A 12,708-nucleotide genomic window follows, 5' to 3' on the forward strand; every position below is an offset into this window, starting at 1 on the left:
CACCGCCCACCAGTGACCGACTGCATGCCCCCCATCCTAAGGAGGGAGCCGGCAGACCGTCGAGCCAGTACAGGGCAGGTCCCCCAAGCATAGGTAGGGTCCAGAGGTCCATGTTTGACCCTGCTGTGCACAGGGCCCCACCAAACATCCTGGAGCGCTGGTGCCCAGCGTTGACCCCCGCCGGGCCAGCAGTCTGCCGCCCGCTGCTGCACCTTCAGGGAGGCGCGTCATGATGGGCCACAGCTATACCACCTGGGCACCCTCAAGACTGAGCAAATGGGACCAAACCCCCCCCCCCCGCATCCAGCAATGCCCCCAGGCCACCACAACCGTCCCCACCCAGACGCCAGCCCCAATACAGCCAAGAAGAGAGCAGGAGTCGGGCACCCGGGAGAGCACTCACATCCACCCCCAGCCCCAGCCCACCAGGGAATGATTTGGTGGTGTGTGTGTGTGTGTGTGATGTGTGATATGGGGTACGTTTGTTGGTATCTAGTGTGCAGTTAAAATGGAGAGGGAAGATGTGGCATGGACATCCCACTGCTGGCAGACCCCCCCCCCCCCAGACACTAATGTCTATCATGCAATAAAAATTATGGGGAGAGCGGCAGACGCAGGGGCACCTGCCAGGGTTCTAGGCAGGATTTTATTTTAGCGTAATTCACAGCTATTCACACACATTGTGTGTGTGAAAACAGGCACACGTTGCAGTGCATACTCTTTACAATTCAAAGTTACACTTTAATAAGCAGCTATTATCATATTAAGTGATATAATTGAAGTGATTACCTGACCGAGCATTCATGCACATTCCTGTGCCTTTGTGGACGGTGCAGTAAGTTTTATCACTTCTCAGCGTGAGGAATGTCATGTGTGGTGTGAAATATGATACGATACTACCTGTGTGTTTGCTGTTATTTCCACGCTTCGATGCTGGTGTAACAGACTGTTGTGATATGTTAAATGGAAGTAGATTACCGCCCTATGTGGAGTGATATGAGAGCACGTAAGAATACGTGTGTGCTCTGTACTACGCTGTGTGGATCTATCATGCTGATCGTATAACCTCATCAATGACTCCCGAATAACACAACGCAGACTATTGTCTCATCTCTCGTAATTTCGTCGTGGTTGGCGGATTTCTGCTGTTCGTGTTCTCCCGGCTATCTTGTGTCTCATCCCGTTTATTGATGTTTGGTTATTGATTTTGTGAATAGGTCAGGCGACCCCACTGGCATGATTACATCACACGAACATCACATGTCACAGCAAGGAAATCGGCACGGTATTGACACTGGCGCGCAAAATTGAGGGTGTTACACAATTATTTAAACGTGACGCCCTCTATTTAACATAACGCTTGCAAAGTATAACGCAACGGGCCGTTATGCTAAATGCGCTAGCTACATTTGTTAGACCTTTTCATAAATGTTCCCTGAGGTGATATATTTCTCTAAACTTTCACTTTAATTAGATACACCAGCTCTTTTATTTTCTTTTTTAATGACTCAGAGGTGCATTTTAGAGAGAGCAGGTATCTACTTCAACAACATGCGTTGTGCTGTAGTACTGACTGTATGTTTCATATTACAGTATATAACATTTCGAGAGACACTTTTGCAGGTCATCAATTGTGCGGTGCCATTTCGACTGTTTGTTTTGACATTCACTTACTGCTTCGCAACTATTAGAGAGGATTTGAGAAATGTAACAAAATGACAGAGAAAAACTGTCAGCGCCTCATTCTGTTCGAAGGCTGTGGACATCTTCACAGCTAGAATGAAGGAGGAGGAGGCATGTGCATATCAGTTACAGCAGTTAACTGTGTGTCACCACTGTGTGTCGGTTTGAGTTTTAAATGAAGTTCAAACTTAAAAAAAACAACATGAATTCTTCAAATAAAGTGTAAGCCACGTCTATGATTTAATACATGTTCAAAGTTATTAATGACTTGTAATTAATTGTTATTACCTTTTATCACTTCTAGAAAGGCATCCAGTTCCTGTCCTACAATACTCAGGTGTGGCTTTGTTTCTTAATTATCAGGTAGGCACAGACACACACACACACACACACACACACACACACATTTAAGTGTGATATTCTCCCTCTCATTTGAGGAAAATCTTGGGTTAAACATTTTAAGGTCAAATGTGTAACATTTAGAAGAGTTTATCTGCTGAAATGGAACGTACTACCCATAAGTATGTTTGTATAAGTGTATAACTGCTTAAAAATAAAAATGGTTTAGCTTTATTCAGAGCCTTAGTATAAGCCTTTTGTGTGTACGTTAGCAGAGGCCTGTGCTTTCTGGAGGCCACCATTTAGCACCTGCGTGTTTCTACAGCAGGGATGAAAACACAGGAGAACAACATCCTTTCTTTAATGTGAAGGCCTCCGTGTAAATATTTTAAATAACATGCAGTAAATGAAGCTGTGATTCATTTACTGAACATATCAACCTATTCATAATAATAAAGAAATGGCAGTAAACGTGGGTCATAATAGTTAGTCATATTTGAGAAGCAGTCAGTAAGATCAGTAAGATCTTAAATCCTCAACTGTCCTCCAACGAAACGGAACTATGCAAGAATTACGACCCATGGGTTCATTTTAACATACTGTAGGTGCCCTCTAGTGGTAATATAGATAACAGCAATCTGCTACCTTGGGTGTGTCGTCATCGAGTAGCTTTGATGAGGTTTCCACCGGCAGTTCACCGAGTGGCTAAAGCATTGTACTTTGGTGTGATCGACATGGGATCGGATTCGTTTTACACGGGGAGGTGGAGTAATGTCATTTTACCACAGGACATCTGTAATATTAAGGGCCAGTTCGCACTGGAGACGAAATCTCAGTAAAACTACCACAATTGGGAGGGAGTCATGGCCCCGTCTGTCCCAGGACACCTTCACTGCGCCCAGTCGTGGAACTGCCGCTTTGAGTGGTGCTCAATTTATGCAACAGCGTCACCTCCAGTCGCCATGCGCGTACTACGCTGCTTCTTGACGTGAAGACACACATCAACATAGCAACCCGATTCATGCTTGAAAATCTATCTACTCGCATGGGATTAGTATAACCTGCGGTAATTGTTCCGGACCTCCAGTAAACTCAGGAAAAATCGTCGTAATCTCTACTGACATCGTCCAGTAATGATTACTGACATGACATTTGGACGGGACTAAAATCACTGAGAAGCTCTAGTAATAATTACTTTACCCCACCTCCTCATGTAAAACTAACCCTGTCTGAATAGGGCTATTGTCTGTTTTTCTGCCCTTACCCTAACCTCACATCCCAGTGCGTTAAAAAGGGTCGGTTTCAGTTGCCTCATCCCTGCCACGGAACTGCATGTTCCTAATCAGTTCATTCATGAAGGACTTGACAAAGACAGGTTTCTACAAATTACACAACTGTATTTTTTTTGTAAGCACAGTATGAATTGTAGGGAAGCGTCTCCTTGCCAGTTGCAACTTGTAGTATAAAAACCTAGAGGCCAAAATACCAAGAAAGTGTGTTTATCTGTGGGATGTGAGGGGAAAAAAAGAGCTGTCATCAGTTAACAAAAGGCTCACATAAAAGTTACGTCTGCTTGAAGCTATGATTGGAGAGCTTGTCCTACTGGTAATTTGTACCACAATTATTTTATTATTTGGACACAAATAATCACAATAAAAGCCTAGTTGGAATAGAAATGCTTCATGTAAACATGCAAGTCCATTTACTCTGAAATGGTCCATTTATCATCATTCTAGTCGGTGTTCATGTAAAGAGTTGTTATTATCAGAACTTCCTGGATCGAGTCATCATGCTGGGAACAGAAATACAGCAGGAGTGGAAAATGTCAAAGAACTCCAGATGGAAGGGCAGTAAAATAAATGGCCTAAGTGTCCTACTTCCCTCTCCCACTGAGCCTGTAGCTTCAATACGGAGAACAAAACAAACTTTGATTGTTTATAATACAGAAGGAGGTGAAGCTTCCTTCTAATTTCTGACAGTCGGACAACTCTGCCCATGTCTATAAATACTTCATTCATGTGCAGAATACGCACGTCATGGATTAGTTATACATTAGTGGATTGTTTAATTTAAGTCTTTATTGCAGATTGCTCAGGAGTTCCATAGAATAAAACAAATCAATAATAAAACCCACACCAAATGCAATCAGTTTAGACAAAAATCACACATAAGCTTTCTGAGCCTGGACCTGGACTGAAAGGGGCTCTTCATAAGGCTGGTTAAAACCTCATCTTTAAAAAATGATGCTGTAGCACAGATGTTCATACGTCTTAGTAGTGCTTCACATGTAGGAACGCAAACATCTGGGAACCTGGAGCAGCAACTTCATTCCTTCACTATAGGCCGTGATGAAGCTTTATGCAACGTGAATTTCACATTAAGAGAACACTTGCTACTAAACTTACAAAGCAACATATTAGCCTGAGCAAATTGTTTACAGCACTGTCTGTAGTTATCTCCAATCATCAGTAAGACAATGTTCAAGGTATTTGATTTCCTTGTGAGGAAACACAGGGGAAAACTAGTTTCCTGTCCTCCCTGCTTCTGACAATCATGACATCACTCTCTTTGGCATCATATTGAACGCACATGGACTAAAAGTGTTGTCATTTCTAATGAGAATGATCAGTGGCTTAAATCTGTTTCTCCTTGAGTCCCCGGTGGCAGCTGTGTTTTCAGTGAGCAGCGTTTGAGTGCATTGATGCTGTCAGTGCTGATTGTAAGTCAGCATAACTTAAAAAGATTTTATCACTTAGACATACTCGTATCTCTTAAAGTGAAACTAGCGACTGTAACGTTCTACACAGACGTATTTGCTGATCATTGTCTCTTCTTTCTCTTCAAGCTTCTTAGGTCTTCCTACATGTGCTGTTTCTAAAACGGATGCAGCTAATTTACAGTTGTGTTTAACCAAGCTTAATCAAACCATTGAGGTGAGAGAAGGTATCATATATTTCTGTTTTCATACCTTCATATTTACTGTTTGGCGATACTTTGTTGACATGTCTGTATTATTTTAATTTTTTTTACCATTTCAGAAATCTGATGCTATGCTGTATGCTCCGTCAGTCGATGTCATGAATGTAAGTTCAGATTTGGCTTTAGTCTGCCACATACATTTAGGTTCATTCTTGTCCTTCGAAACGATAAATTGACAAAACAAACATGCAGCTCAAGCTTCACTTGCTCATCAGCGCATGTTTCTGTCCACGTGTGAGCAAATGAGCCAACTCCGCAATGAAGGCCATATAATATGGATAATATCATCTTTGAAGCTTTCGATGGGCATATTTGTGCACTTAAGTCAATTGGATGTTTAAGTTAGGAAACCTTAAACCAGTGTTTCTCAACCCCTGGTCCTGGAGACCCCATTGTCCTGCATGTTTTAGAAGTTTGATTGAAATAAATAACGTTACCAGGGTTCTGCAGAGCTTGATGACGAGCTGACCATTTGAATCAGGTGTGCTGGAGCAGGGAAACATCTAAAACATGCAAGACCTGAAGCCCACCTACCACGAATAGTCTTTTAGTATTAGTATTTTTACTTTCCCAGGGTTAATGTCCAATGCTGGTCAGCTTTTCCACTAGAAACAGCTGCTGCTGAAAATAACCCAGTGAGAGCAGCGAAAGTGAAAGTTAGCCAGCTGGACAACCAAAACAATCCCTCGTACAAAGCCATTTGATCCATACAACTGTTGATTATGGAAACGTTACTACTATGTTTTCCCAATCGAAGCTCAAAAAGCTTAAAACTCAACTTGAAGGCTTAAATTCCTGGTATTCTTCCAACTGGGCCCTGTGTTAACTTAGAAACAGTTTCATAATCTGTCCAGCCGTGACAGGTGACAGTGGCTGTTGTGTAATCTTTGCAGCTGCGTCATTATTTTCACCATAAAATAGCTCCGATTATTATTTTAATTGTCTTTGGCAACATTAGTGGAGCAGTAGTGTCACTGAAAGTATCCAGGACAGGACTCCAGGACAAACTCCTCTCTCCAAGTCTCACTCTGACTCACGTGTCCAGCTTCTCCTTCCTGAGTTGTTGCAGGAAGATGAAGCTGGAAAATGACGTGATTGCCCCGTGAGATTACACTGCAGCCGTCACCTAGCGTCATGGCCAATGTCGACTGGACCCATTATGAAAGTATTATTCAGGCACATTTAAAGACATAGGGCACAGAATTGTCCTTTTAAGTCAGAATTCCCATTTTTGTCTTGATACTGAGGCACTTCTCTCTCTTCTAGGACAACTGTAAAGATATGAAGCTCAAATGTTACATGTGGGAGTTGATAATGGTTCTCAATGAAGAAGAAGTAACGGATACAACAGCCAATTGCATCTTTGAGTACAATGAAGACCTCAAATTTAACTCTGTAAGTCTACAAAATCATACCCACTGTAAAGCTAGTGCAGGATACTGTATGACACAGTGTCACTTTCATTCCTGTGTGTTGTCATGCTTTTAAATGAATGATTCATTGTGTCTTTCCTTTTCTAGTTTGGATGTCTACCATGTGAAGCATACTCACTTCAAAACACATCAACATTCCTTGACAGATTATATGACCTATTGAAAGAAATGACTGCATAGGGGAATATGTAGTATTATGCTCAATCTGTAAGCTACAAATATGTATTTTTATATCTCTGTAAATAATTGCATGTTTTTATTTTGTAAATATCACATAATGACTTTGTTGGCCTTTGTGTATTTGATATGTTCATAAAATCTGTTGTAAATGACATGAATGTAAATAGATGTAATGAGAACTTTGTCACAGGTCATTGTTTATTACTGTACAGATGCCTTTGTCTTTTGAAGAAGTGAACCGTAGCAGCATATACTGTACTGTATCTATACGGAATGCATAGCTCATTGCTAAACACTACTGAAGGTACACAATATTCCTAGTTTCACACCCAGTTATAATAGATGCTCACTCCAGTAAATGATATCCGACAAACAATCTGTCATTTTATTTCTTTACCATCTTCATCATTCTCAAGCTGCAGCTCTGCAGTGCTCTGTATTTGACAACACTCATCTTCTGCCGCGTTATTCTACACGTGAGGTTTGCTGGTGCCAATCCCAGCTGACATAGAGCGAAAGGGCGAGGTATACCCTGGACAAGTCGCCAGTCCATCACAGGGACAAACAACCATTCACTCTCACCTATATTCAATTCAGAGTGTCCAGTTTGCCTAATTAAATGATATTAACATGCACATAATAGGGGCTCAGTGGCTGCACTGGTGAGACCACACCAGAAGTCCAGTGTGACAAATTGGTTTAAAATAGAATCAGAATAGAAGGACATGTTAGAGGCCACTTACCACAAATGTTTAGGCCAATTATTTTCTGAAAGCTGCCATATCTTATTTTAGAGAGTGAGGTGTTCATGTAACAATATGTAACAATTCTGAAGAGACGTTTCTTACCAGAAAAGCTAAGATACTTGTAGAAGTTATATTAATTCAGTAAAAGTCTTAAAGTTTGTGACATTAACTGTACTTAAGTATCAAAAGTCATTTTCTGATATAAAATGTACTTGTTTAGAAGTAAAAGTATTAAAAAAGTGAGGAGTAAGGATTGAGCCATGGTGGCGCAGTGGTAGGGTGAGTTGTCTTTCAACTGGAATATTGTGGGTTCAATTCCTGGCTCAGCTTGTCTATATGTGTCCTTGAGCAAGACACTTAACCCCATGTTGAAGCAGGTGAATGGGTGAAAACTAGTGTAAAACAACTCATCAACAGTAGAAAAGCTCTGTGTAAATACAAACCAACTCTTCTTCCTCTGATTCTAGTTGATAGTAACAGAGAGTGGAGTAAAAGTTGCATAAAGTTATATAAAGAAATATAAAGAAAGTACAGATATGTGAATTTTGTACTTTGTTACATTATAACACTGGCAAGATGGCCAAAAATGTTATGATGAAAAGGTTTAAAATCAGTCCATAATTATCATGATAATGAAGTTGAAAGTTAAAGAAACTGGTTAAGTGTGGTTTTAGATTTCTTTATGGACGTAAAACAACAAACTTTAAAAAACATTCATTCATTCATTGAGTGTTTGCACAGTGCATAAACATTATTATCATTGTTAGCAATGGGAATCGGTATCGGTCAGTATTGTTTCAGTATCAGTCTGTTACTGGTCAAAATCACTGGATCAGATATTGGACAGAGAAATCCAATGTATCACATGCTTCACTATGCACAGACTACACATGTAAATAAAAAGCAGCAAAAGCTTTCTAGCTGAGTCATGTTTGGGATGTTTATTTCTTATTTTTTGGGAGAGCAATAATTTGTTCCACAGTTGGAGAATGATGTATTTGAACTGACAAACGTTTGGTAGATATTTAACATCTAATCTTTGTAAATAGACTGAACCTCTGATATACTATTATTGAGTACATTTATATCACAATTTAAATGTGATTGAATAATCGCTCAGGTCTACTTGATCCTAAAAATCATGTGAAATGAATAGAGCTGAAACAATTACTCGATGAATCTATGATTAATCGATTACTAAATTTTGATAATCGATTAATCAGTTTGAAGCTTTTTTCATTATTAAAACAAGATTTCTGATTGTTTCAGCTTCTTAAATGTGAATATTTTGTCAATTTATTTGCTCCATATTATGGAAGCGCATTGCATTCACTTTAAAAATTGAGTAATTTGAGTAATTATTTCTGTTTTTCAGAGTAATTTTTTTTCTGATTTACTGAATAATTTTTTTTCTGAGTTTAGAGTGCATTTGAAACAATAAACACGTTCATTCCTTTATTAAGAGTTTGATTTATAACAACATGGAAGGCTCGTTTATTTTAATCAAGTTTTACTTTGATCTGGGTTGAAGACACTGGGGAGATAGTCCTGTCCTGTCCTTAAGTCACATACTGTAGATGGCATTACCATTAGATTGTCGACTTTATGCAGGAACCTGAGGACTTTGCGGTTGTTCAGAAGGAAAGCTCATTCTGATCTACTAGACAATGACAGGGTCAGTTGGACAGAACTGGCATGCACCATGGATGCAAGATGATGCATTTGAAATGCATTCAGGCTGGCTAAGTGCTGGCTAAGTGGTGGCTAAGTGGTGGCTAAGTGGTGACTCAAGAGACAATCAGGAGACTGCTGACAACATTGGAGTCACTGGCAGGTCGGAGGTTCTCACGAGAGTTCTCGATAATTCAGAAAAAAATGTACTCAGAAAAACAGGAAAAAAAATATTCAAAAAAACAAACCAAAAAGTTAATTACTCAGAAAAACTCAGTTTTTTTTTTTTTTTTTTTTAAATGTATGCAATGCGCTTCCATACCATATAACAAATAAATCATTCAAACAAATTCATCTTGACATTCAAGAACATCATTATTTCCAGGTTTGACAAACACTGATCAACGTTTTCTGACATTTTATGGACCAACCGATAACCCGGTTAATCGAGAAAATAATTGACAGATTAATCGATTACGAAAACGAGTTAGTTAGTTAGTTGTAGCTCTAGAAATGAACAAGACATAAATAAATCCTCTCCACGTTGTGGTCATCTGGTGAAGAGCAGATTTGTGAATGCAACACAACATGTAGGTGATGATTTCAATTCTGTCACAAACAGTCTGATGCTGATGCAGAAAACAGCAGTGGAATCAAAGTGGACATGAGCAGTTAATGCAACTCACTCACATACACTGTGAAGCTCAGACAGTAGTACTGTGTGAAGACAATCAAACATCACTGCTACTGAGACAGCGAGACAGTGTCCTCCATGAAGACAAGCGAAAAATGTACAAAATATTTTGGATAAACAATTTTAAGAATGATAAAATTCTAATTATGTGGTACTTTATTTAACTGTTAAATGAAATGCACAGCATGACACATGATGATACATAATATACATTGTATACAATAACACATATCAACTTTAAACCATTGTTTTATTTATAAATAGGCTTTTTTTTTTAAGTCTAAACAAAACTAATACATTTTTAAACATGCATTACAGTCCAAGGTATCAACCCTCAGAATATAAAAAATGATTGTAAAATACAAAAATAAATAATGGAATTTGCTTTATATCATACAATGGTCCATTTTCCTAACCTCTGGTTTTACTTTATGTGGTTGCACTGAGCTGTACCTAGAGACACAACACAGAAAATGCAGTGATTGATCAAAAGGCAACATTTGTTCTGAAACACTGGTATGGTCATTCAATTCTCATGAAACTATGTCTGCAGTAACAAAGGCCACTTTTACACACATCACGTAAATATCAGTTAATCCAAACCTAACATGAGAAATGGAGAGTTTGTTTACAGTTACGGTGAATGTGGAGAGCAGTTTTTACACCACAGAAGTCACTGGATCGTGGAAGTTCATCCTTAAACCTATGAAGTGACTGAGGTCTTGTGTTATATCATTAACATGCTGCACAGATTCACACAACTCATCTACAGCAGTCACTGCACCGGCCAGGGGAAGAAAACAAGGCAAAAAAACCCACAGTGATTGAACTGTACTCGCCAGAGATTGAATAAACAAACATCAAATACAGACGCAACCAAAGGCCAAAGAAAACTAAATTTCACTTTGATTTCTACATGTTCATATCTGCTTGGACAGGACGCAGTGACTGATGGACTTGCTGTTCGTGGCTGATGTGATCATTTCACGAGTCCACTTTGCCGTAGGTTCCCTCTGGTGGTCGGTAGCACTTTGGAAAGGCCATCAGCTGCAGCATGTTGAAGGCATATTTCCTGCATCTAATGTTCTTTTGAACATTCTCAATACGACATCCTTCTCTGATGCACAAACAAAGAGGGTGAAGAGGAATGAGAGGAAAATGTGAAGGGAAAACAAAAAAGAAGGAAAGAAATGACACATGAGTGATGTTTGTGATGACAAAAAACACAATGACATATTTGACTTTATGTACCTCATTGACGTATATGATCATGTAAAAGGGGAAAATTGTGATGAATGTTTGAATGGACAAACTAAGCAGAGTTTGCGTTTTTGCATTTTGAAACGGAAGCTTAACGCACAAATGAAGAAGGCGGCTCATAAGCCTGACCCATAAACTGACACAGAAGAAGAAGGAAATGAGAGTTTAAACATCTTTTCTGGAATGCAAAGGCCACCATACTTCCCTGACATGTTTGGGGAATGAAGGAGTTTTTTAAATTATCACTTGATTAACAAACTGGGACAAACCTTTGAAGCAAAAGTACAGTTCCACCATAGCAAGGATATCACACGTGGGTTTCAGAGAGAGTTTTGTTGTAATGCTGACAGAACTACTTAAGATTTAGTGACGGTCAACAAAAGCATAGTGAAAGAAAGTTCGACTCACAGGAGCTCAAAGGTGTTGTTTTTCTGTTACATGACACTGTGCAAACAGTTTGAACATCATAACCAAAAGGTTTAATGTCTGTCAGCATTCAAACTGAAATTGCATCTGATGAGTCATTTGGTTTTTCAGTGAGTGTGACCTCTGTATCAGTGTTAGTCACTTTTTATCGTGTCTGCTGGTCCTCGAGCAAACACGAGCACCAGACTTTTAATTGTGGTTATTTCATACCTTCTGATTGAAACACAGCTCCTGCATTTTCCCGACCATACCATTTAAACACCACTCATGAAAGAGTCACCAGCAAACACAGAGGAAAAGGAGTAAGTAAAGATGGCATTGTCAGCAATTTATTGATATTTTGCAAGCAGAAAAACAAGACTTAAAATGAGCCACACGACCAGTAGGTGGGAGCTAACAAGCAGCAGGGCAATGGGGTAAAAGTGTCGTGACGCCGGTTTGTTCTCTGTCCCGGCGCCGGCCTCAGGGTCCTCATACGGCCCAATGTCACCCTGGGTCGGCCGACTGCAGGGGGCGCCCATCAGAGTGAAACACAACCACCAGGGATAGATCAGAACATAGCGGTGTTAGTTCAAGCTCCATGATCACTTTCATGCTGGTATCACATCGTCCACTTAGATGCACTGAACTATTAGTATGGACATTTGCCAAAAAGCCTCACACACACACACACACACACAGGCAGTGATCGAGAGAAGGAAAGAATGCTGTACTGGAAACAACATCATCAAATGAGATTGTGAGAGGATGAATGGATGAGTCATGTTTATGGTCATGGTTGAACAGGTTTTTACTGTCATGTGATTCTTGTCTGTTCACCTGTATTGATATTGCGTGGGATTATTTACCTGAATGACAAACTTTATCAAACAGTAAGACATTTGGAGCTTCTTTAACAAGGAAAGGACAAACGTGCACATGCCTGGAGGTTTGAGCCGAGTGGGAGAAATGGCATAAATGGAATACCTGACAGGTCTGACGCACTTCATGTTTTTTGGTCGCATGCCCAGGAAAGAAAGTTATGTAAATGATAACCGCAAACACTGTACACAGCTGTGAAGATGCTGCTATAGTTGTCTACATCTGGGGCCTCATGTAGAAAAGAGTGCGCAGCTTTCATGCTGAAGGATGGCGCACTCACAAACTTTGAGAAGTACGTATGTGAAAAGTAAATTGTCACATTCATAAAACCGTGCGCACGCCGAGTCCTGCACAACTTTTCTTTATACAGTACATCCAATCCAACGTGAAACTGAGCGGAAGTGAATGAGTGGCACACACCCCCGCCCTTGCTCCG

At 39.9% G+C, this 12,708-nt stretch overlaps 1 protein-coding gene across 8 annotated transcripts in view; it reads right to left on the reverse strand.

The window, feature by feature from the left end:
- Window positions 1–9,890: 9,890 nt before the first annotated feature.
- The window catches only part of inpp4b (inositol polyphosphate-4-phosphatase type II B), a 254,171-nt gene continuing 251,353 nt past the window's right edge, over window positions 9,891–12,708 (reverse strand). For 7 of the 8 annotated variants that reach the window (XM_058640948.1, XM_058640950.1, XM_058640951.1 and 4 more), the window contains one exon: window positions 11,725–11,915. In XM_058640948.1, the coding sequence (XP_058496931.1) occupies window positions 11,741–11,915 (175 nt within the window). In that variant the 3' untranslated portion in view covers window positions 11,725–11,740. Of the gene's footprint in view, window positions 10,843–11,724; window positions 11,916–12,708 lie in introns of those variants that run through there. The other variant, XM_058640949.1, reaches the window with a different exon arrangement.

This window comes from Solea solea, chromosome 10 (genome assembly GCF_958295425.1).
Source record: "Solea solea chromosome 10, fSolSol10.1, whole genome shotgun sequence".
Lineage (NCBI taxonomy): Eukaryota > Metazoa > Chordata > Actinopteri > Pleuronectiformes > Soleidae > Solea > Solea solea.